This window comes from Neomonachus schauinslandi, chromosome 6 (genome assembly GCF_002201575.2).
Source record: "Neomonachus schauinslandi chromosome 6, ASM220157v2, whole genome shotgun sequence".
In the NCBI taxonomy this organism is placed as follows: Eukaryota; Metazoa; Chordata; class Mammalia; order Carnivora; family Phocidae; genus Neomonachus; species Neomonachus schauinslandi.
This window is the reverse complement of record NC_058408.1, coordinates 99,160,360-99,186,148: the sequence shown is the minus strand read 5'-3', so window position 1 is coordinate 99,186,148 and position 25,789 is coordinate 99,160,360. Positions and strand designations below refer to the sequence as shown.

Genomic DNA, 25,789 nt, shown 5'->3' with positions numbered 1-25,789 from the left:
TCTCCCCCCCCTCCTTGTTGTGTCCCCAAATTTTTTTTTTTTTCCCCAAAAAAGGGTTAAAAAAAAAAAAAAAAAAATTTTTTTTTTTTTTTTCCCCCCCCCCCCCCCCCCCCCCGGGCAACCTCCTCTCTCGGGGTTTCTGTTATATGCTAAATAAGTCTTGCTTTTATTGTTGTTAAAGAGGCCCAGTGTTGGTTTAGATCTCCAAAGGAGCAGTCAATGACGTTGCCCTTTTGGGGACCCACTCCAGACTCCTGTCATTCTGTTTGTTCTCGCCTCAGTCTCGGGCCCCTTTACCCCATCTGGGGCCCTTATACCGCATGTGGCCCTACCATGCTCCTCTCACAGCCTTGGCTGTGCCAGAGTGACAAGCCTTTGTCATCTGACCCGAGAGAGGGAGAGTGACCTGGACTGTAAGAAGGAATTCTCCCTTGTGAGGGGAGGAGTCGTGTTAGGTGAAGGGAAGGTGGTTTCCTGGTCAGTTAGTGGGGGTGGCGATTTTGGGCAACAGGTACCTTTCGAGGGTCTAGGATACATCTGTGCTGTACCCAGAGCATCCTCTGGAATGTCAGGGGCCCTTCCTACGAGTGATTTGCTCTGACAGCCAGACCTTGCAGCTTGCTCCTGTTCCTGCTTTGATGTCCATTCTCTGACCCACACCGTAGAGTGTCTTCGCTTGCCACAGGGGGTGAGATATTTAATTTAATTAGTTTTCATCAGTGGGCTCTATGGCCTAAGGCATCCCCTGCCCTGCTCCCCTCCCCGCCTCCCCCCCCCCCCACTGGTGGCAGCTAGGAGAATTGTAAGCATAGTGCCTGGCTGAAAGTAATCAGCCCAGACAGTCCCTTGCAGGGTTAGCGCAGACCCTGGGCAGCTTGGAGATCTACCTTCCCTTTGCCTTGTGCTGGGAGGCCAGGATTGCCTCAGTGATGTTTCCTAGAGCTGTCCATGAGAATCATAAGTCACAGCTTTTTCCTGTGTTTCTGCCCTCTTCATTTGTACGCCCTATACCTAGTAGCTGCTCCATATGTTTTTGTGATTATGGATGATAAGTATTGGAGATAGGGTAAGGAAGGAGCATGGTATAGTAGGAAGAATCCTAGGCTGGGAGTTAGGAGACCTAGCTTCTTTGTTTCCCATCTAGCTCATTTGTCTCCCCTCTTGAGCCCTCAGTGTTCCCATTCATAAGGGTTAGAGTAAGTCACCAAGATCCCGGCAACATCGTTGTGACTCAGGCTTAGGGGACTGGTCCTAAGGGCAGAATGGTTGAGGTGTTGGGTTTAGTTTGCCATAGTCCTCACTATTCCCCACTGTCCCACCCTGCCCACCTTATGCAAGTTGTCTACCCAGCACCATTAAGCCTTTGACTCTATGACCCTTCTCATTTAGGCAGGGTCTTAGATTTATTGTAAGAGGCTATTGACTTGTATTTAGATTTGAAACCCAAATGATGGCTGTTGATCATCATCATCACCATTGGGGTATCCTAACTAGGCATCTGTATTCAGTTTGTGGTGTAAAGTGTGGGGGGAGGGGAAAGCACAGTATAGAGCTGCTCCCTGTGCCAAGCTGCCCACAGGCCGACTGGGGAGACAAGTATGTATATTTAAAAAGCTCACAAACAACCCAAGTGGCTTGTGCTAAGTCCTTAAGTGGTGCTGAAACTCAGAGGGAGGAGAAAACACTGAGGGCTGAGGCAATCAGGGAAGACTTCCTGGAGGTGGAGAAGGAAATTCTAGTCACTCCTTAAAGATGAATTGTCCTGTCGGCATGTGTACTGCTTTATCCTCTTGACTAGAATTTGTTGAGACCTACATGTCCTGGGCCCTGACCTGGAAAGATGTAAATATATTTTTTAAAGATTTTATTTATTTATTTGACAGAGAGAGACACAACGAGAGAGGGAACACAAGCAGGGGGAGTGGGAGAGGGAGAAGCAGGCTTCCCGCTGAGCAGGGAGCCCAGTGCGGGGCTCGATCCCGGAACTCTGGGACCATGACCTGAGCCGAAGGCAGACGCTTAACGACTGAGCCACCCAGGCGCCCCTGATGTAAATATTTTTGTTCAATCCTCATATGAATCCAGTGAGGTGGGTATTACTAGCTCTCCTAGTCAGATGAAGAAACTACAGGTCAGAGTAAAAAATCTTTCCCAAGGCTCCTGAACTAATAAATGGCAGAATTGGGCACTAGGCCTGTCTTCAAAAAAACTAGTCTGTTTCCGCTGCACCGTGGGTCTCAGACCTTCAGCGTTAGCCTGGTCTGGTGAGATGCCCCCACATACTGGATTCACCACTAACTCGATCAGCAGACGGATGGGCCTGGCCAACCCAGCTCAGCCTTGCCTGCCCTGCCTGTGTAGTTGAGCACATTTGCATATTTACGTGGTGTCTGATAGCAACTCCGAGCCCTCCCCTCACCCCCCTTCTCTCTGTCCCCACCTTCTTCGACCTCTGACCCTGAGAGCCAGCCCATTGGAGCTCCTTGAACTGTCTTTGAAGCTGGGATTGGGATCCAGAGGCAAAAAAGGGCACTGACCTTGGCCCCAAGTTCATTCTGTCCCCGGGGTGCTGCTGCTGTGCCTCCCCCCACACTTTACACCACAACACCGGGGGTGTTGTGGGCGACTTTTGTAAAGAGGTGAGCGCTGGATGTGGAGCTGGGCTGTTAACATTGTTGCTGTTGACTCATTTTGACCTTGGCCAGGTCATCTAGTCCCTCTCTGCCTGTTTCCTTCTCTGTAATAAACAGGGAGTTGGAGACCTTTCTAGAGTCCAGCATGTCTTTAACACCAAATAACTTTGTGTTCCTCACCCTTTTTGAAGGCTTTTCTCCCCCAGTGATCCAATTTCCCTTCTTTCCTTTCCTCGCCCCACCCCCGCTTCTCCCTCTGGGTCTGATGGATAAACTCTAATCAAGGCTGATCATCGGGTTTGCAGGCTAAAACTGTAACCAACCCTAGCCTTCCCTCCAAGTTGACAGGTGGGAAGGGAACGCTTAGAGACCCACCCCCCCAGACTGTGAGCTCTGACCTGGCAGGCTGGTTCCATTTGCCTATGTGCCCCTACTCCCCAGCACGCAGGAGGTGCCCGGCAGAGGTGGGTGAGGTGAGCCGGGAGCTGGGGGACCTGTCCCTATGGTTGTGCACAGGGCACCAGCCCAGAGGCTGTGGGATGGAGGGACAAGTGTCTGTCCCCTGCAGCTGGCCACGCTCCGGCTCCTCCCCACTGCTCTGCCTGTTAAGTGTGTCACAGGCAGCACACACCTGAGTCCTCACACCTGCCTGGCCGCTGCTTCAAGCCCTTGCCCTGAGTCTGGTGAGGTCACACGTGTGGACCCACCCAGGAAACTGGTTAGGCTAGGCTGCCCACCCCTCTGATGGGCAGATCAGCTGCTCACGGCCTGGTCCCTGGGACTCTCCAGAGGAAGTGAGTGGCCTGGTGCCCTCCCTGCAGGCTTCCTGCAGCCTGGGTCCCACCCCACTGGAGGATGGCTTTGGGGGCGAGTCCCTGGCCGGGGGGCGGGCACTTCATGGTCCTGTGTCTTCCCCAGGCACGGGCCCCCTTGTGAGCAGCAGACCGGCCTGGTGGCTGGCAGCAGGACCCCCTCGCCTGCATGCTGAAGAAGATGGGTGAGGCCGTGGCCAGAGTTGCAAGAAAGGTCAACGAGACTGTGGAGAGCGGCTCTGATACCCTGGGTGAGTGAGGCCAGGGCCTTTCCAACTGCAGGGCGCCCCACAGGCAGCGTGTGAAATCAGTTTAGATGTGGAATTGAAAGAGAAGAGCAAAGAGACAGTATCAGCACTCTGGTCCCGAGGAGAAGCACTCCATGGAGTTTTATTGCACTTGTGCTTGGTGTGTGCGCACCAGGGAACCTTTCTTTTTTTTTTTTTTTTTAAGATTTTATTTATTTATTTGAGACAGAGAGAATGAGAGAGAGAGAGAGAGCACATGAGAGGGGAGGTCAGAGGGAGAAGCAGGCTCCCCGCTGAGCAGGGAGCCCGATGCGGGACTCAATCCCAGGACTCCAGGATCATGACCTGAGCTGAAGGCAGTCGCTTAACCAACTGAGCCACCCAGGCATCCCAGGGAACCTTTCTACACTGCCGCTGACTTGGAGTGGGTGTGTGCCCTTGGCCCAGGTGACGATAGCTGCCGCTGCCGAGGAGCCCCAGGTCCCAGGCCCCATGCAGGTGCCTCATGAGTGTTGCCATATTGAATGCTCACCTCGGCCTTGTGGTGGTGGACACCGGCCAAGCATGCCTAGCCTTGGTCTTCAGATGAGGAGGCGATGGAGGGCCGAAGGCAGAGGGGGCTTTTCCCAGGTCACCCAGCCTGGAGGCCCCTTTTCACACCACTATTTTACTTGAATTGTGTCATAGACTTTTTGCTTTGACTTGGTCATAGCATTTTATGCCAAGTCTTCAAGCATCTAACTGAATTCAACAGATATTTATTGACTGTTTGCATGTGTAAGGATTACATGCATGTGTGTGTGTGTCTCACCAGCTGGAATGTGTGTACCCCTTAAGCCATTGGCATATTGTGGGATCCCCCAGGAGGGGAGCATGTTCCTGCCTTGGGATGATTGTGTACATAGGTGGGGTGTGAGTAGGGCCTTTGGTACACAGAGAGGAATTCCACAGGCAGGTAGGGATGTGTGTGCCCACGTGAGTTTGTGTCTGTCTCTCCAAGGAGCATTTCCGTGGAGGTTATTGCCTGACCAAAGATCCAGAGACTGGGAAGGTAGAGCATTTCTGTGAGCAGCCATTGGTCAAATGTGTCTGAAGCTCCTGGGCAAGGCGTGGTGGCCTAGAAAGTGGAGGGTCACTCAGCCTTCAAGATCAGTTTGGGGGCACCTGGGTGGCTCAGATGGTTAATTGTCTGCCTTCTGCTCGGGTCATGATCCCAGGGTCCTGGGATCAAGCCCTGTATTGGCCTCCCTGCTCAATGGGGAGTCTGCTTCTCCCTCTCCTCCCCGCTCGTGCTCTCTCTCACTATCTTCCACTATCTCTGTCTCTCTCTCACTCTCAAACAAATAAATAAAATCTTAAAAAAAAAAAAAAAAAAAAGATGAGCTTGGTCACCACCTCTTTCAGGAAGCCCTCAGCCCTACACCATCCACCCCTCGCCCTTTCCTCCTCTGTAACTTTTCATTCAGTGTCCCTAGAGGGCAGGGACTTTTGCCCCATCCACCAAGAGCCGGAGCTGTGTCAGGTACTTTGTAAGCACATAGCATTTGCTGACCTGAGCTAAAGCAAGAGAAGCATTTCCTCTGGCAGCGGACAAACTTGAAGGTTGTGGTTGGTTTTGGAGGGAAGTTTCTGGTGAGCTGATAGCCATGGGCCTGTAGGAAAAGAATTCCGGAATCCCATGGTCACTGACGTGGTCGTACTTAGCCCAGTGTTCAAGGCTCTCTAACACTCACACGGCCTGGATTTGAATCCCCACTCTGCCACCCACTAGCCTGCTACCTTGGCAGGTTGCTTAACCTCTAACTGAACCTGGTTTCTTCATGTCTGTAATGGGGATGGTGACTGTTCCTACCTCGTCAAGGTAGGCCACAGTGTCCTGGTCGGAGAGGAGGTGAACGTTTTATTTAGCCTTGACTGTCTTGACTGGAGCTCGAAACTTTCACAGGGAGGTGACCGGGTCTTTAAAGTTAGGGCAGACCAGTGCAGGCCCATTTATTTCTTCAGTGCCCAGCGAAGAAGCAAAGCGCCAGACCAGGCCACTGGGGGCACTTGCAATCCTGACCCTTCAGCAGGTGGAGCTCCCTGGGCTCATGTAGTCTGAGGGGCCTGGGGTCTAAGCTCTCTGCATGTACTGAGCATCTGCTGTGTGCAAGGTGCTGGGGGGCTCCCTCAAGCTATGTGCAGTAGAGTTCTGGACGTGAGACCAGCCCACCGCTGTGGGACAGAGAGCAGTGAGTGACAGGAGATTTCCATGCTGAGCCAGGTCAGACACACCACACGTGGTCGGAGTTCGGAGGTGTGGGAAATGTTGCCAGGTGTTGAAGGCATCTGGGAAGGCTTTCTGGAGGAGGTGGGAATTGAAGTGAGTCTTGAAAGATGGGTGAAGTAACCCAATATGGTTCTCATGTAAAACAGCAAGCAATCTGACATAGCCTAAAAAACCAACCCCAGAAAATGGCTTAAATAAATTTTGTTAAAGCTGTACAATGCAATTTATGGAGCTATTAAAAGTGGTGCATAAAATTTCATTACATGCTTGAATGAAGACGGGCAGATTGTTCCGTAGAACATGAATTGGAAAAAAGCAAGGATCCCAATCTCTATAGTGAGATGCTAGTTATGTTAAACATGTGTATATACAGAGGAAAAAATTGAAATAAAACAAGACACAAATGGATGTTAGAAAATACTCTTGTGCATTTCCTGAACGTTCTATGATAAACATATTACTCTTTTAAGTAGAAAAGTATGGATTTTAGGGAGAGGACCACCTGCCACTGTAGGAGGTGGAAGTAACACTTCCCAACAGCAGATGAGAGTTCCAGGGATTTTTCCTTCTCTCAGCCCGTGGGTGCAGACAGGGCTTCTCCGGCTTCCTCCCTTCTGCTGGCTTCCCCTCCCTGCCTCCCTGTGCACAGGCCTGGGATGTAGCCCTGGGATGGCTGGCTTAGAAGCTGCAGGTGTCTCTGCAGGGCAGAAGGTCCCTGTGGAGACGGAGACCGGGTTGGGAGAGCTCAGTTACAGGCTCTCACCTTACTCAGGTAAGCATCACGCGTGCTCCCCCCGGGCACTCGTGGGTGCCCTCCGGAGCCAGGCTTGCTTCTCCCGCAACCTGAGCCGTGGCTCCGGGCCCTTGTCTCCCCACCCCAGGCCTCTTCATCACTCCCTGGCCCCCCTGGCTTGCCCCTCAGCTTGAGCTGAAGCCACTTTTCCCCAGCCCCTTACCCCTCCTCAGCATTTTTGAATGAGCTTGCAGAGTTGGGAACTCTGCACCGTCCTCAGGCTCTCCTCTGCATCCTTTCTTTGTGTCCCCAAGTTAGTTCTTTGTCTTTGTCAAGGCCTCACGCCCACCTGGGCTTCCTGGGTCCTCGGACCCTCAGGGGCCTCTGTCTGACCTCACTGTTCCCTTGCCCTGCACCCCACCCCTCTCCAGGGGATAGGCTCCCAGGCCTTTGGGGATGACTTTTAAAACCCGATCATTCTTGCCAAGGAGCGGGACTTGGAAAGGTCTGGGAGAGTGTGGCTGGCTGGGACAGAGACTCTGGCAAAGCTGGTGGGGGGAAGGAGCACCCAGCACAAGCCGGCATTTCCCAGGGCCTGATGCTTGCTGGGCACAGATGTTTGACACCTCTTTTCATCCTTTCTCTGGTCTTTTGTGCTTCCTTCCAGAGGATTCCTGTCTGTGTTCATTTCAGGAAAATTCTGAGTCATTAGCTCTGGGCACGTTGCTTCCCCCCATCCCTTGGGTCTCTTTTGCCTGGAATTCCTCTTGGGGTTCCATTCTGGGTGTCCATGGCTCTAGCATATTTCCTTTCTCTCCATCTCTCTGCTACATTCCGAGATCCTTCTGCCATTTCATGGTTTGCTTCTCCATTTGTGTTCAGTCTGCTCTTGAACCCATCATTGAGTATTAAGGCTACATATTTTATTTTCAAAAGTTCTGGGGGCACCCGGGTGGCTCAGTTGGTTAAGTGTCCGACTCTTGATCTCAGCTCAGGTCTTGATCTCAGGGTCGTGAGTTCAAGCCCTGTGTCGGGCTCCACGCTGGTGTGGAGACTACTTAAAAAAAAAAAAAAAAAAAAGTTCTGTTTGGATTTTTTAAAAATCTGATTTTATATACTCTGTTTTCTCTTCAGATCTGGTAGATCTTTTACCTTTTACTAAAAAAAAAAAATCCTACTTAAGGAAATAATATCTTATTCCTTTCTTTTTTTTTTTTTTTTAAAGATTTTACTTATTTATTTGAGAGAGAGAACGAGATAGAGAGAGAGAGCATGGGAGGGGGAGGGTCAGAGGGAGAAGCAGACTCCCTGCCGAGCAGGGAGCCCGATGCGGGACTCGATCCCGGGACTCCCAGGATCATGACCTGAGCCGAAGGCAGTCGCTTAACCAACTGAGCCACCCAGGCGCCCATCTTATTCCTTTCTTATGTGTTTAAATCTATTTTTTATTTCTTTAATCATTTGACTATTACTGCCTTTTTTATCTTTTGTACTCCCTCGATCACAGGGAGTTCTCAGCGGTCCATGTCTGTTGTTCCTGTCGACCCTAGCTCACAGTGGGGTGTTCTGGGTGGATGTGATGTAATTTCAGACCCTGTACTGTTGTCTGGTAGAGCCTTGTCTGGGCTGAGGGGGTGTCGTCCTCCAGGGGGGTTGCGGTTGCTTCCCTCAGACACCTGCCTGGGACCAAGTTAGAAACACCTCTTTTGTTAGAAACACCTCTCGGCCCGAGGGGTTTCTGGGCTGTAAGGGAAAGGAATATTCAAACCCCACACTCACTGTGAGGGCAGGCCTGTGATTTCAGAATCATAGAGGAGATTTGTTTTCTTTGTTAATTCAGTGCCTGGGCCAAGGCAGAGCTGCGTTCTTATGAAAACGTGCGTCTTATCCCTAGTCCGCTCTTTCTCTGAAGGCAGGCCTTCAGACCTCCAGCTTTCCTTGGGGTCTCGACTTCAGCGTCCCTCAGGCAGGCCCAGCACTGCCTTCCTGCCCCCTTCTAGGCCTTTCAGCCCGAGCCCCCGGCAGCCCAGCCTCCCAGCAGCTGTGGCCGGCGGAGCATCAGTGGCTGCCCGTTGCTGTCCCGTGGACGTTCCTCTCGCTCTCCCACACCCGCGGCTGGCTCTTATTAAACTCCAGGCAGTGGTGGCAGCACTTGGCTGCCTCACTGAATCCCCACAATGACTTTGGGACGGGAGTGATCTTAATATCCCCATTTTACAGATGAAGAAACCGAGGCGGAGCTTTGCAAATCAAGGGTTTTTTAAGGGGTTGGTGGCACAAAGGTGTTCAGCTTGTCTCCTCTGCCGCGTTGCTTCTGAAGTAGGAGTTTCCTGGTTTCCTAGAAGCTGGAGCTAAGGCTGAGGATGTGATGCAGGTGTTGAGAGGTGGGGCCAGTTCTGTCCCAGCTCTGGGTGGCCTTTCCCACTGAGAGCCAGGGGAGGAGATGAGAACGTGGCGCCCCTGCTCCCCTCGCATGCTTGCCTCTCCGCTCATGCCCTGCTGGCACCACGGTCGGGCCTACCCCGTTCCTTGAAAAGGAGGGAGATTATCAGAAGCTAGTATCTGCCTGGTCATTTAAAATGTCTCAGGTGGTGATGGGGACAGCCGCTACGGGCTGCTTCTGTTCAAGGACAGATCCATGGACCCCGCTTGAGAGCTTTAAAGGTGAAATCTCAGGGTGGGCAGGGTGATCTGCATTTGAACATGAACCCTGTATGAGTCTTCCCTGCCTTGAACAAGCCACTGGCTTATGATTTACAATCTGGAACTTCCTTCTCGGGGTGGGTTCTGGGGGGCTGGGCAGGCCTGGGTGTGTGTATGTGTGAGAGAGAGAGAATGAATGTGAACATGGGTGTGGTCCATCCTCAGGGAACTGAGCAGCTAGGCCAGGAGCTGTGCGATAGTCAGGTGGGCAGACCAAAGCTAGTGAGAGAAGGGACCCCCCTTTCCAACTCCCCCCGCCCCCAGGCTCATCCCCACTTTGCTGCTTCTGCTCTCACCAGCAGATGGCGCCATGTCACCAGCCGACCAGGTGACAGGTGGCTGAGACTGGGACTTGACCAGACTTGACCAGACTTGCTGGGCAGGCGTGAAAGCCCACGTCCTGATGAGGGCTTCCACTCCCAGCCCAGCTCACGTCCTGTATTTACATTCCTAGCTGGGTCCCACAGGGATCTGATTTTGCAGCCCCTTTCTCGAGCAACGGTATTCAGAAAGCTCAGTATTCAGGAAGCACTTAATACATACACTCACTCAATCAGAATATCTTCCCTTGGGTCAGACACTGCCCTTCTTCAAGAAACACCACACTGAGCACCTACTGTGTGTACCCCACTTATAGGAACCAAGTGGCCCAGGAGTGCCCAGTCTGGAGGGGGAGGCAGACACACACACGCACACACACACACGTGCTCTCTCAGGCACGCTGTCAGGGAGGGGAGCCGCCAGGGGCTGTGGAGGAAGCAGTTTTTCTTGACCCTAGGCAGGGGCCTGCATGCCATTCCTGGCCCTGAGCCCAGGAAGCTGGTGCTGGCGGGGACAACGGGTGTGCCTGTTGCTCGGCTGTGTCCTGGCCGGGGGAGTCCTGAGGGCCAGCCAGGCACAGGTCAGTTCTGAATGTGCGGAAGAGGGAGTGGGCCCTCAGAGGGCAGCCCTCTGCCTGGCCTGGGCCACCTGTCTGTTCGCCACGAGGGCTGGAAGCCTCTGATCTGTGTCCTCAGCTTCCTGCCTCCCAATTGGGAAGGCAGGCTGCTATCACTATGAACCTTTGATTAAAAAAAAAAAATCTGATCGGTATTACATGTGCCTAGTGTACAGAGCATGAGATCCAAAGGATAAACAGTGGGAAGCCAGGCTTCCTCCCACCCTGTCCTCTGTGCCCTGGCCCCTTCCTCCTTGGCATCGTGTCTTGTGGAAGCAGAGGGCTAGTTATAAGGCCCTGTTGGGATTAGACTGACAAGCTCTGGAATGGCTAGGGGTGAGGATGGTTAGCTGGGGTCCTGAGACTTTTTCTGGACTGTTTCCAGCAGTGGCGAGAGAGGACCCCAAAGCCCAACAGGTGTGGCTCAGGTCTCTCTGCTGGGGTTCCCGGAATCCCCTGCTAGAGCTTTGGGAGCTCCAATGGCCACAAGTCCCACCTGCCCCTCCTCCAGCCCCACTGTGGACTTTAGACTTCTGGGGGGATGGAGGCTAAGAGTGGGGGTCAGTGGTGGGTGACCTCCAGCATGGCCATCCTGTGTCTTGGGTTCCTGGTCACCGCAGTGCTGCCCCACACAGGGTGCTCAGCATGCATCTGCTGGGTGCATGGACAGGTGCCCTCAGCCCCTCCGCTGTTGGGGCAGACCACTCAGGACTCCCCACTTAACCCTCCCCCCATCATTCTTCCATCTACGGAAAGGAAACTGCCCGGCTGTGAGAACTGGTCCAACCCTGAGTGGGCTCCAAGAAGGCCCTGTGGGAGGCAGAGAGGCCTGCACAGCAAGGAGGCCATTAGCCAGGTGTGAAACACTTGCAGGATGGAAAATGAACCAAGTGGATGAGTCCTGCCTCTACTGTCTGTAGTTGTATACGCCCTGGGCACTGGCTGAGCGCCCGTGCTGAGGGGTGGTATGGAAGAGGAGGCATTGCCGCTGAGCCCCCCGAGGAGGGGGCAGGTTTGGGTGTGTGGGTGTGGGTCAGGCGTGCGGGGAAGGCCATTGTAGGGGAGGGCGTCTCTTTGGGTAAAGGCGTGGCCACAGGCAGGCAGGCTGGTGCTTGCGAGGGGGACGACAAGGCTGTGTGAGCCGGGAGAGTAAGGGGAGCCCTCGGGTGTCACCTTCAGTAGTTTCTACAGCGAAGTCCTATTGTTGATGCAAAATGAACAAACCTTTTAGAATCTCTAAAAGCAAGAAGGAGAGTTTTATTAGAGCCCAACTTAGGACAGCTGCCCAGGAAACACGCTCTGCATGGGGAAGAAAGTGCGCCGCAGAATGAACGGATTTTACAGGGTTATATATTACAGGTTATATACTTGTTACATCTTGGAAAAGCTCAGAAAATTGTAGATTAGCATATAGGCAGGAGTCACGAACGTTATGATGAAGGCTGTAGGGAGTAGGAGCATTGATCGATATCTCAAGGACAAGGTGGTTTTTCCGCAGGCCACTCATTCACAAAGGAGATGCACAGGGTACACGTGGCGGGCCATAAATCAGGTTTTTGGTTTGAACAAAGTTTTATATACAGTCACGTTGACTTAGAAAGAAATCTAAAATGGCTTCCTTTGTATAGCAGGCCTTTAGAGAGTTTTTTTCTCTCATCATTTCCCCCTTTTGACCTATCATCTTTTGACAGAAAGTATTGATGGCCATTATTCTGTCCCTTGATTCCAGGGTGATTGCTTATATCTGCCCTGGGTCCATCATGTTTCTCGATCCTAGGCCCAATTTAGGTCACCTAGGAGTCTATGCCGGGGAGTCAATAGTAGGGCCTCTGATAGGGAATATTACAATTGATATATACTTTTTCAGTGAGACAAAATTGTCTTGCAAACATGTATGTGTGGGCTTTGTGGTGAGTTTTGCCTTTACATTTTTGGGGTGGTATTTATAGCCTAAATACAGAAATAGTAATAAAAGCCCAATTAATAACATTTGAGGTAACCAACAGGGAATAGGTATGGAATTAGAAAGACAAGAGAAAAATCCATTTTAAGTACTTTGATCATCTTAAATTAGAGTATCTGTTTACCTTCTTTACGGTTATTTGTGCTTTGTGATATAGTTGAGCTGATTGGTTTAAATGGTAATTAAATTTTCTGTTATTATATGTAACAATTTCCCTGGCCAGTTGGTTTCCATAAATATTATATCTTGTGGTGGTTATAATTCTATCTCCCAAAATATTTGGTCATCAATATTAATATTAGCATAATTTTTAAAAAGATTGTATTTATTTATTTGAGAGATAGTGAGAGAGCGTGTACTAGCAGGGGGAAGGGCAGAGGGAGAGGGACAAGCAGAGCTGCTGAGCAGGGAGCCTGATGTGGGGCTCAATCTCAGGACCCCAAGATCATGACCTGAGCCAAAGATACACTTAACCAACTGAGCCACCCAGGCACCCCAATATTAGCATAATTTTAAAAAGATTTTATTTATTTATTTATTTGAGAGACAGAGCGTGAGCAGGGGGAAGGGCAGAGGGAGAGGGAGAGAGAGAATCTCAAGCAGGCTCCCCGCTGAGTGTGGAGCATGACATGGGGCTCGATCTCATGTCCCTGAGATCACGATCTGGGCTGAAACCAAGAGTCGGACAGTTAACTGACTGAGCCACCCAGGTGCCCCAGCATAATTTTTGTTAGCATCAGGCAATTCTGTTTGAGTTGCAAAGCTAATATTACACCATATAGCCGTAGCATTATGATGAAAAGTACTCTGGTTACAAAATAAATCAAGGAGTATTACAGAGGTGTTTTATAAACCTTTCCAACGAAATCTTCCTTTTCTTATATACCCTATGTTATGGACATAGCCGTTTGTATGGGCATAGCTGTTATAGGCCAAGTTGGCGTGAATTCAGGGTTCCTTGTTGTTCAGGGCATAACCATGTATCTTGCCTGAATTTGCAGATGTCAGTAGATATTGGAATCCAGAAAGAATCATTGGCTGAAGAGGCCCATTTTCCTCCGATGGGAAGAACTCTGGCGATATCTACAATAGTTCCTATTAAGACATTGAAAAATGTCAAAGCCTGGTCGGCTATACATTTGGGTACTGAGGACAATAATTGAACATTTATATAAGATACAGGAGTCTTTAGTGATTTTCCACAGATGAGGAAAGCTGTACATTTTTGGGTTTCTGCGGTTAGTAAAGGCCACTGACCAGTAGTTACCTCAGAATCTTCTGGGTTGTATGGCAAAGTTAGATTTGGGAGGGGGCTGAATCCAAGTCACTCCCAGAACAGCGTCTCTGAAAGATACCCATGTTTTTGTTTTTGTTTTTTTAATTTCGTCTTAGGCTTTTCCATCCACAAAAACATGGTTAGTGATTACATTGGATATTTTGGCATGTTGGACAAGCTACCACTAAGTTTCTCCCATTGTGCCTGGGAGCCTTTCTCATAAATTATCACCTAAGTTTATAGAGACACAGGGGTCAATCCGTTGAATGTTATATACAATGCAGCTTAAGTTTGAGTTAGATGGTATTTCTTGAGAGGTTTTTTCTAGTGGAGGCCCTTCATAATGTATAAGCACCGGAAGCTAACGGAACATTAGAGTGTTTCCAAGAGGTCATAAACATTTTACCTAAGTTCTCCATTATAATAGGGTGCTAGGGGAGTATTTGAAGTTATATTAGTTAAATTAATGAGTAACCATGACATTTTACCAGAATATAATAAAGGGGGAGATGAAAGCAAACACGTAGGTTTTTATTGTCTTCTAATATTACAATCAAAAAAGGAAGAAGAGTAGAACCACAGGCCTGGTCCCGAATCTTGGGAAAGTAGTCTACCCTGATGTCATCTACTTCTCATCCTGGTTTGTAGTTCAGATGGCTCTGATGATCTTTAGTGGCCCACTGAGCAATAGGCACAGAGATTATGTACGTGTGAGCTATTGTGGCCGATTTCTTTACATCAAATTTAGTTTGTAGGGCTTCAGGAAAAAAGGGCAGTTTTAGTTCTCAAATGATTCCAGGTCAAAAGGGCAGGAGAAAAAATCAACATGTTAGTTTGGAGAGTTGTAGCCAGGCATTGGAGGGCACTAGAAGAAATTAGGATCTGGTCTAGTTTCTAATGAATGGTATTAAAATCTAACATCTACAAAGATGTGTTACCTGAAACATTTTCTTTCTATAATCACCCTCATTTTTACCAAAAATAGCCAAAATAAGGGCGCCTGGGTGGCTCAGTCATTAAGTGTCTACCTTCAGCTCAGGTCATGATCTCGGGGTCCTGGGATCGAGCCCCGCATCGGGCTCCCTGCTCTGGGGGAAGCCTGCTTCTCCCTCTCCCCCTGCTTGTGTTCCCTCTCTCTGTCAAATAAATAAATAAAATTTTTAAAAACAAAACAAAAAAACAAAAATAGCCAAAATAAGACAAATTTATTTGTAAAATAAGTCCAGTTTTAACAAACTTGGCCTAATTTATTTATATAAGCACAGAAAGAATAGTGATTGACCACGTAAGTTCTTTTAAATCTGTTTTGCTGGAACTTTTTATAAGGAATTTTAGATTGAACTTTTAATAGCTTCTAAAGGCCAGAAGCCAAGCCAAATATTTGCCATCACTTTGCCCGCAATACTTGTAGATTTGAGTGAATTCCTCTTCTCAAGGTCCCCCAAATATCATGAGGTTCCTGCATGTGCCAGGAAGTGACCTTCTTTACTCACTTGGTAAGATTGCTGGGAACTCTGTTAGCAAGATGTTGGGCCACCATTTTTAAGGGGTTCTATTGGCTCCATAAAGTCAACCTTAGGTCCTTAAAGCTGTCTGGTCATATCTGAATCTATGCATGTCTTTCTCTAAATACAACCTTCCCGTTAAAACCTTGGTAATATAGCCAAAGGTGTCCTGTTAAGAGAACAGATTCTTTTTTTTTTTTTTTTTAAGATTTATTTATTTATTTTAGAGCGAATGAGAGAGAGAGAGAGAGCTGAGGGAGGAGCAGAGGAAGAGAGAGAATCTTAAGCTGGCTCACACTCAGCATGGAGTCCAGTGTTGGGCTCGATCTCACCATCCTGTGATCATGACCTGAGCCAAAATCAAGAGTTGGACGCTTAACCAACTGAGCTACCCGGGCACCCCTGTAAGTCAGAGCTTAAGAGAAAAAGTTTTCTTAAATCTAGAAGAGCAAACATTAGAACCAGCAATGTTTCAAATAAGAGTCATAAAAACTCTAATCATCTTTCTCAATTCATTTAGTCCCACGTTACTAATTCTTGTTCTGATTGAATGCGGCTTTTCCATTAGTTCCGGAAGTTCTTACCCAGTTTAGTTTTATGATCTTAAACGTACTGTATTTGTCAAAAAGTCCTTTTCATGACTCTCCTCAAAAGATGAAACACACTTTCAAGAGCATCAGAACAATACTGTAAATAACAAAACACTGAAAGATGGACATGGTTAAAGATTGGATGACAGTTCATTATAGTGCAGCTGACAAGGAAATGCAGTTATTTCTGTGACACACAACATTTCAATAATTAGAATGTCAAGAGATGACTTTATACCAGGACATGTTAAAACTTTAGGGATTTCATATGATTTCTAGAACGGTTACAGCATTTACTCATATAATATAACCTAAGAAGGTTATCACCGTTTGTCTGACAGTGCTTCCCATATAACCTAACATGCCGAATAAACAAGCCTAATTAGTCAAAAAGCGACCTTATTTTTTTTAAGTAAGTTCTATGCCCAAAGCGGGGCATGAACTTACGACCCCAAGATCAAGCAGCATATGCTCTGTCGACCGAGCCAGCCAGGCACCCCTGATTAGTCAAAAAGACTTCATTTAGAATTTGAATATTTGGGAACGTTTGTCAAAAACCTCTGAAGGTTTTAAAGTACATACCTAAATAGGACTTAATATTTACTTAGCTATTTAACCATGGTGGCAATTACAGATTCCAAAGGCAAACACAGAAGTTTACCTGGTTTTTAGCAAAACATAGCTCCACTGATATTGAGAAGTTTCAGTTCTCTTAAATAATCAAACACCTGATAGACAAAGCATAGAAACTTTGGTTTCCTGGGCAGATTAAAAAAACAATAACTTTGTTTATAATTTCTTATCAAGAGCAGACCAACAACCCAAGAAAACTTTGTCTTTTTAACACAGAGAGACGCCGAATCTCAATCTTATACCAATGTACTTTTAAAATTCATTCATTCCAATCTTAGTCCTGACGCACATAAAATTCTTTTCCAATGATTCCCCTCACAAACCTACAACTTTCTTTTTTATTCATATTCTGACCTAAGCCTTCTCTCTCTCTCTCTCTCTCACCGGTCTCATTTTAGGACAAATTTACTTTTTTTTTTCCTCAGTGAAAATGTATTCCCATTCCTCACACCTCTCTCACCAACAACACATCTTGGTTTCCTTGGCATTCAGAGTTGCTTGCCTTATCATTTTCCAGCAGTCTTAATTACATTTATCAGAACTTTTACTTTTAGAAACCTATCTCCAGTGAAAACTAAGTAGTGACCAACTGTGAACTATTACCCCAGAATTCTTCAGATTGGAAATTTATGAATACATTTCATAATTTCTAGAAATGTGTGTTTTTTTTTCATAGTACAACTTTCAATAAAGCACAAAGCACATTTACCAACAGACCCAAGTGTCCTCAGTTTCTTTGCAGTAAGAAGCCAAAAGCAGACAAACCCGCATTCATTAATCAGTGCTTTTGTATTCTGTCTTATTTGGAAAAGATTTAGCTAACCAGTGAATTCAACCCAGTTTATCATTAAACTTAGCAAAACGTCAAAGTTTCAGGTTACCAAAGATTTTGAAAGCTATAAACCTTTGTATTTATTCAACCTATTTTTTAAATTATTTATTTTTAAGTGATCTCTACCCCCAACATGGGGCTCGAACTCACTGCCCTGAGCTCAAGAATTGCATGCTCTTCTGACTGAGCCAGCCAGGCGCTCGTTGACCTATTTAACAGTTACCCATGAAAACTTCATGAGACAGACAAAATTAACCATCATTTTAGTCATTTTTACTGACAGGTTGCAACAGCTAAAAGATGAATTTAATAAACTCAGAAGTTGATTATCTGTATTATATTTGATGTTGAGAATGCCGAAAGACATGCCTATTTTAAACCAATGCACTTTAATACTGAATCGTTTCCAGATCCTGTGAACTTGAAAAACATTTGCATTAATCTCCGTCTGAGTTTTAGAACGCCTGATTCTTATAAGCGCTTGCCTTTTAACAATTAAATAGAACTCTTTTACAGATTAATTTTAGCAATGCCACCTGGAAGTAGAAAAAATATCTCACGTCTGTAACACACATGGACAAACATGATGCAAACAAAATCTAGCCTTTGTTTCATTAATTTTTGTGGAGAGGACATTAAAGGCCCAATTTCCAAATATCTCCTTTTTATGGAAACAGATCTCATTGCAAGATAGCATTGTAATTTATAGATCCATTCATTAGTTATTTCCCATTTTCCAGTTAGAACATGGCCAGTTTTGTCCAGAGATGCCAAAAGCTGCGCCCACAAACAAACCAGAAGAAGCCCAGAATACCTCCATGCATATTGGTTCCTCCTCAAAAGCCTGGAGCTTCTCTGAGTGACCCAGACAGCTCCCTCATTTCTGGTTGCTCAGCTTTCTTTAATTGTATGTGCAAGAAAACTAATTTAGACATGTCAGAAGAACCCCATATGGGCCATCTGAGACTCGGGTTATCCGTAGCTCCATTTACCTATTTCAGCAAGCAGTTGCGCAGGGCGGCACCATATGTGTTGTACGTACAACCTGCTGGGGTTCCTGTGAGTAGTTGTTGGTTTCCCCAGGAGCTCTTCCACTTTTGAAGAGATTCTCCATTCGTGTTAGTTTTGGTGTTGGAATAGGGCTTGAGCAAAATCTAAGGATATTAAGTGGGGTTGGATCGAGAGGGTGGTGCTGGTGAATGTCACCGCCAAAGGGCCGTGGTGTGCTCTATTTTGTGTCTCCATCTCTCCCAGCAAGGTCTGAGACCACCAAGAGGGCTCGGAGTGCCAGATGATGAGTCCTTTTGTGTGTGTCCCCGAACAGGCCAATTGCTAATTACCTGATGCAATGGGAAATTCCTACGGGACTGCTACACATTTTGAGGAATATCCTCAGACACTTGCACCAGGCTTTCAGTCACTGGAAAGCACCATTTGGCCAGAAGGACCATGTCCCTTCTCTTCGGAGCTGACTGATTCAGTCTCTCATATTTCCAGCCAGAAAATGGATTCAAGGCTTATATTAATAACAGAAGTCAGAACAATGCCAAGTTAAAACAACCACCCCATCCACTCCAGCCCTTCTAGGTCATTTCCACCTCAAGAACATTACCAGTAACCCTCAACAGCTCAAATAAAAGTCAGGACCATTAACTCAAATTGAGGAGGTCCAGATATGAGAAGTCACTGATACCCCTTTGAGGTGTGGAGAAGTCAGAGGGGCACAGGGGGCCCGTGCTGGTGCCAAGTGGAGAGTTCGAGATGGTCCCCAGGTGTCCCTGGGCCCCTTGCTCTGATATCCTGCCATCTACCCCAAAAATGGTAACTCAAAATGAGCAAACCTTTAGTATCTCTAAAAGCAAGAAAGAGTTTCATTTGAGCCAAGTTAGGACAGCTGCCCCCGCAAACACGCCCTTTGCAGGGAAGAAAGGGCTCTGGAGAACGAACAGTGTTTACAGGGTTATATACTTGTTACATCTTGGAAAAGCTCAAAAGATTGTAGATTTGCATGTAGGCAGGAGTCACAGTTGTAAAGGAATGCAGGGAGGAGGAGTAGTGATCACCATCTCAAGGACAGGACACGTTTTCTTTAGGCTGCTTGCTCACAAAGCAGATGGACAGTGCACGCGTGGTGGGCCATGAATCAGGCTTTCGAACGAAGTTTATGTACAGTCATGTTGATCTGGAAAGAAATCTAAAGGGGCGCCTGGGTGGCTCAGTCGGTTAAGCGTCTGCTTTCAGCTCAGGTCATGATCCCAGGGCCCTGGGATCGAGCCCCGCATCGGGCTCCCTGCTCCGCGGGAAGCCTGCTTCTCCCTCTCCCTCTGCTGCTCCCCCTGCTTGTGCTCTCTCTCTCTCTGTTTCAAATTAAAATCTTAAAAAAAAAAGAAAAGAAAGAAAGAAATCTAAAATGGCTTCCCTTGTATATCAGGCCTTTAGAGAGTTTTTCTCTCATCACTCTCTACACAGGGTTTCGGTCCTAAAGACAGCCTAAGAATGAAAATCACCTAGAGTCAAAATGACCCGTGAATACGAATGAGCTCACACTTCTTTAATACCCACGATGTGCTAAACTGTCCCAGGTGTTTTGTGTGTGTCTCATTCAGTCCTCACTGGGACCCTGTGATCTGTTCATCACTCAGCCGTGAGGGAGCTGCTATTACTCTTGACTCCCAGAGGGAGGAGACTCGGCACAGAAAGCCTAAAAAGCCTAAGCCGCTTCTCCAAGGTGGGGGGCTGGGGGGGATTCAAAGGCGGGCACTCTGGCTGCAGAGTCACCGTTCTTACCCCTGGCTTAACCAACAGCATGGTGTAGAGCGCGCTGATGGCTGGGAATCAGGGGAAGTCACTGGCTGTGGACAACAGACCCGTGTTGTAGGGAAAGACGTGCTTCAGACGTCACGCTCAGCCTCTGAGGTCAGAAAGTTCTGTGGGGCCTAAGTGCCTCTGCTGTACTTAATCTGGCAGTTTCTGAGCAGGGAGTGACATGATCCAGGTGAGGTTAAGGCAGATCATCACTGGGCTGAGGATGGATGTGAGAGCAGCAGGAGGGAAACCAGGGAAGAGGCACCTTCCGTGGGCCAGGCCTGAGCTGGTGTGGCTTTGTCCTGAATGGGGCCTGGGGTTGGGGGAGACGGGCAGGGAAGGCGGTGGATGGGGGTGGGCAGCTCATTGGTTGTGGGAGCACGCAGTTAGAAGCCTGGTCATGCCTTAGCAGAAATAAGGAAGTCCGGACCGTTTGGGGTGGATAAAGGGATTCTGATGAGTTGGGGTCCCCAAGGGACACATCCCTGAAGAAGTGCACAGCAAAGGGACTGGAAATATTAACACAGCCAGCTGGAAATGGAGATTTCTATGGAAGGGCTGCTGCCTGGGAGCAGCGCTGTCTGTCTCAGCCCCCACCCTAATTGTGGGGGCCCTGACAGCCCCCAGAGCATCCTTCACCTCTCCCTCCAGCGTAGCCACCTGGACACCTGGCTGTCACTGGCACCTGAAGCAGCGTTTTTTTAAGGTGAAGAGAAATACTGAAATCACTCGGATAATTATGCAGCCTCACAAGATACATGTTGGCAGAAGACTGAAAATGTTCTGCCTCAGAGAGATAACCAAATAGAGGGTGTTGTGGCATCAAACGCTGGCGTTCCTCAAGTAGGAAAGTGTTAGCCTTGGGAAGGTGATTTAGCGAGACAGAGGGGTTTATTAAAATCACATATTTCCAGAAATGCCAGTATACCACGGAGGGGCTCCGACACACCCCACGCGGTCAATGTGGTGACTGACTGAAACGAGAGATCTCCGCCATCCTCTGCGGGCTAGGAAATGTGGTTCCTTCCGAGAGACAAGTGTGGCAGAAGGTCATTATCTTTGAAGACGAGGTTAGATTCAATAGACTTGTCATTGGCACCTGCCTCATCTTGATTGACTGTTTTGCTAAGGCACCTATTTTAGTCGTGCACCAATTTATCCCCAGGATTCCTTATTCTGTCAAGTTCATTTCAGCAGACCTTTATTCACCGTGTGCTGTGTCAGGCTCTGGAATGCTCTGCAGAGGATGGGAAAGTGAGGGAAGCAGGAGGGAGCTAACTACTGAGCTCTGGCAGGCGTCCCATTATACCGTGTGTGTGTGCGCACGTGTGCTCGCGTGCATGCTTGTGTTTCTGCCTGGGCTGTCCTCTGCCTAGATCTTTGCATGCCCTGCTCCTTCCTACTCTTGTCTCAGCTAAGTACCACTTCCTCTGAGAAGCCCTCCCTGACCACCCTAGTAAGGGTGGCCCCTGCCTCTGCCTCAGTCACCTGGTCTGCCATCACACCGTTTTCTTTTCTTAAGAGCAGTGTTGCTGCTTGACATTCCCTCAGGTATTTGTCTATATTTACTACCCTTCTCCCTGCACTAGAATGTAAGCTCCTTGAGGTCAGGGACTCTGTCTTGCTCACCACCGTCTGCCCCGACAGTGCTAGCTCAGGAGACCTTTGTCAAGCGAATGACTGCATCTGATTTCCTCAACAGCTCTGGACAGGTGGTGTTTTCACATCACTCATAGAAGGAGAAACTGAGGCTCTGGGAGGGCCCTGGTTTGCCTGGATTTTCACAGCCAGCAGATCTTGTGCTGGACTTTGCACTTGAGTCTGTGGGCCTCCCACGCCCCCTGTGACATCCTTCCCCACCTCAGTGGAACCTGATCCCTGCCCTCCGGGAGCTCTCTGCCCAGCCAGGAAGCGTGGGCACCCGGACAGAGTCGACAGACACACAAAGGGGGCTTGAAGGCGGGAGCAATGACGTCACTAGAAGACATGAGCAAAGACTTCATGGAAAGGCAGCCTTTACAAGGTGTTGTAATATGGTGGTGATGAGAGAGAAGGTTTCTGAGGCTAAAGGTATAGCACCAGCAAAAATACAGAGGTGGGAAAGTAAAGGGAGTTTGCAGGGAACAGTGAGCAGTCTGGCTTGGCCTGGGGGTGGGAACTCCCATGAATTGTGTGAGGGACTTCTGGAAAGGGGAGGTCGGACCCAGACCCCTCGGCGGGAATGCAGGGCTGCAGAGGGTGGGTTCCACCCATGTGGCATCGGCGTCCTGAAGGTTCTCAAATGGGCAAGGGTATTCAGGTGATGGGGAGGGAAAGGTGGGGGCAGGGGGCAGAGGCAGGGAAAGGGATTCTTTAATAAAGGAACAGCCGCGGTCATTGTCAAGGTGGATTCCAGGGATATAAAACTTTTCAGGTAACCAGAAGACCATCTTAGTTGAAATCTTCACATCTTGGCTGCAGAGGGCTTGGTTCTTGCTGTGAACTCAAACCTTAGACAGCTATTAGCTCACTGTTTTCCTCGTTCCACAAAAGGGCCACTGTGCCCCCATTTTACAAAGGGAGAATAACAAGACAAAGCTTCTCAGTGGTGAAGGGTAGAGTTAAGTCCAGAGGTGTTTGCCCAGCTCAGTGCCAGGCCTGAGGAGTCATCAGCAGGAGGATGCACATTTCTCCTGTCAAGTTCACCGCTCATGGGTCTCAGATGCAAGTCTGCAGATACTTACCAGTTGGGAGAAGATGATCCAGGACGAACAGCAAGGCAGGTGTCCTGGAGTTGGAGGCGAGGTGGTTAGGGCACCCTTCCTGGGGGAGGTGGGGCTGGCGGGCCAGAGGATTTGTGGGGGCAGAGGAGAGAGGGAAGGGTGTTCCAGACTGGGTGAACGGCACGGACCAAGTCCAGGTGGCAAGTGAGCTCAAGGACTGGCGGGTGGGCAAGACAGGGCATGCAGGCTGGTGGCCCCGCACTGGTGTTTGATGGAGTCAGATGCTGAGCACAGATGCTCTTTGGAGACGTTTGCTACTGTTTCCTGGTCCCTTCATCCAGCTGTGACCTCAGGAAGCCCAATTACTGCTCAGAAAACCCATTCCTTGCAGGCCTGTTCGTTGTTTCAGACCCTGACGGCTTGAGGAGAAAAGGTGAAAATTTAGTCAGTCATTAAGCGTGCAGCTCTCTTGTGCCCGGGGCCCTGCCTTTGTTGGTAAGTGCAGTCTCCCCACTGTCAGCCACAGCCCCCTCACCATCTGCCCTGCTCAGAAGTGGGCTCCAGGCGAGCGGAGCTGTCTGCAATCTCATCACCCCCAGAGATGTCCACGTGTACCTACATGTGGGCTCCTGCCCCGTGGCCAGCACCTCAGCCCAGGCAGGGGTACCCCTAGGGCAGACCCCAGGCTTCTCCGGTGCCCAGCATGTCAGGCCGGGGAAATTTATTCTGGGACATGCATTGTCCCCTACTGTGGATGAGGCATTGTGCCGGGCACTGCAAGTGTTGGGGAGCCTGAGGGGCATCTGGACACGATTCCTGCAGCAAGAAACAGGTGTTTGCCTCCCTTTGACCGTGTGCAGGTGACGTTCACAGTTTTCGCCATGTCAGAGGGCCAGCTCTGCTCATTCATAGGTGGAATAACGTGGTCGACCCTGAAGTTGGGCTGCCCTGATTCGAAGGCTGGCTCTGCCACCTGTTGGCTGGGTGACCTTGGGCAAGTGACTTTACCTCTCTGATCAAGTTAAGTCTGATCGGAGTTAGGTTTCAATTTGCTCATCTCTAAAAGGTCCTTGTTTTCTAGAGTTGTAAGGATGAAAATTGTGTTATGTTTAGAAGGGTGGGCAGCATATACTCAGGGCTGTAAAAGTATTAGCTGTGATTATTGTTAATTAGCATTTTTCTTTAAATGAAGTTCTCTTAAATAAAATTTAAAAGGATTTTATATCATGACTATAAATGGAAAATCAATACCTGGTAACCATAAAAATAAATATGAAAACAAAACATGGTTAGAAAATCTTAGGTATATAGGTTGGGCTTAAATCTGCTCCCCCGTTGGAAAGGGGGTAAAGCAAAGATGAGAGGTGATGGCCAGCCCCGGACTGAGAGTTTGAAATAGGCATTTTTCGCCCTGTGGCTCGCTGCCATTTGCATAGTGATTACCATCCAATTCCTGCTTCTCAAAGTGGTGTCAGCATCAGCATTACCAGGAAGTTCATTAGAAATGCAGATTCCTAGGTCCCATCCCGGAGCTGCTGAATCAGAACCTGCATTCTAACAAGGTCTCCAGGTGACTCATGGGTACATTCTGGTTTTTTGTTTTTGTTTTTTAAGATTTTATTTATTTGACAGAGAGAGACACAGCGAGAGAGGGAACACAAGCAGGGGGAGTGGGAGAGGGAGAAGCAGGCTTCCCGCTGAGCAGGGAGCCCAATGCGGGGCTCGATCCCAGGACCCTGGGATCATGACCTGAGCCGAAGGCAGGCGCTTAACGACCGAGCCACCCAGGCGCCCTGGTACATTCTGTTTTGAGAAGTCTGGTCTGTAGTCACCAGTGTGTGTGTCCCACTCGAGGAGCTTAAGGTTCAAGAGTGACCTGCCCAAGGTCGCTTGAGTTAAGAACAGCAGCATATCAGAATCCAGGTCTCCAGACCCTACTCTGCAGGGCAGCATCCTCAGAGGAAGTCAAGCTCCGCCCCATCTTCACTTACTGTGTGACCTTGAACAAATTCTTAACCTCTCTGAGCCTTTGTTTCCTTATCTGCCAGAGGATACTCGTAATCATGCCCTCCCTCAGGGGTGGTTCTCAGGATTATCTAGAGAAGATGTTCCGTCAGTGTTGGCGGCTGTGTTGGCGGCTGTTGTCTTCGTAGAAGACTTCAGGGCCTGTCCCAGCGTGTGGCCTCTGCCTGGACCAGCGCTGGTTGCTCCAGAGGTGCTGGAGGCCTCACTGCCCTCATCATTACAGCTGCTGTGTCAGTTCTATTCCCCTTTGTCCCAACGTGTTAGTGATGAGTCATCTATTAAATTAAAATAATTTATTATCTCAGATGTTGACTGTGTGTCATTTGGTGGTATTCTGCGTGGGATTTATTTACTTTTGATTCTAATCAGATAGGTGTTTGTGGATTGGCTGGCTTGCCAGGAAGACGCCGGCACTGCTTCGGCAAGTCCCAGATCCTACGGTAGCACGCACAGCGGTCTCCTTGCGATGAGGCTGTGAAGGGGGTGACTGCCAGGGGTCCTCTTCCTCCCTCAGCCAGCCCGGGAGCTGGAGCTCAGCCTTGTAAATGAATTCTCACCTGGAAACAATGTCTTTGCATTCCCACAGCTGCATCTCCTATCCCCCGAGTGACCCCGTCCGCCACCCTCCGCGCCAAGCTCCTAAAGGACATTTTATTTCAAGCCCAGAACAACCCTGTTCGTTAGTTGGATCATCTTGGTCTCGTTTTTTTTTTTTTTTTTAATTGAGGAATGATTCCTATCCTTAAAATTCTCCATGTTAAAGTGCAACATCCCATGGTTTTTACCGTATCCGTGGGCTGTGTAGCCCTCACCACAATCCATTTAAGAACATTTTCATCACCCCCAAAAGAAACCCTGTCCCATTAAGCGGTCATTCCCTATTTTTCCCATCTCCCCCAGCCCCTGGCAGTCTCCTTTCTGTCTCTGTGGATTTGCGTATTCTAGACATGTTCAGGCAGGGGAATTATTATAGTATGTGGCCTTTTGTGACTGGCTTCTCTCACTCGGCACACTGTTCCTGAGGTTCCTCCATGTTGTTTCAGCACTTCATGCCTTGCCGTGGCCCCGTGGTGTTCCATTGTATGGAGATAGCGCATTTGGTTTGTTCCTCCACTGACAGACG

The 25,789-nt window shown here is 48.7% G+C and overlaps 1 protein-coding gene across 3 annotated transcripts in view; it reads left to right on the top strand.

The window, feature by feature from the left end:
- LRRC20 (leucine rich repeat containing 20) overlaps nucleotides 1-25,789 on the top strand; it is an 84,301-nt gene that overhangs the window by 2,509 nt on the left and 56,003 nt on the right. For 2 of the 3 annotated variants that reach the window (XM_021700020.1, XM_021700021.1), the window contains exon 1: nucleotides 3,615-3,696. In XM_021700020.1, the coding sequence (XP_021555695.1) occupies nucleotides 3,615-3,696 (82 nt within the window). Of the gene's footprint in view, nucleotides 1-3,551; nucleotides 3,697-25,789 lie in introns of those variants that run through there. The other variant, XM_021700019.1, reaches the window with a different exon arrangement.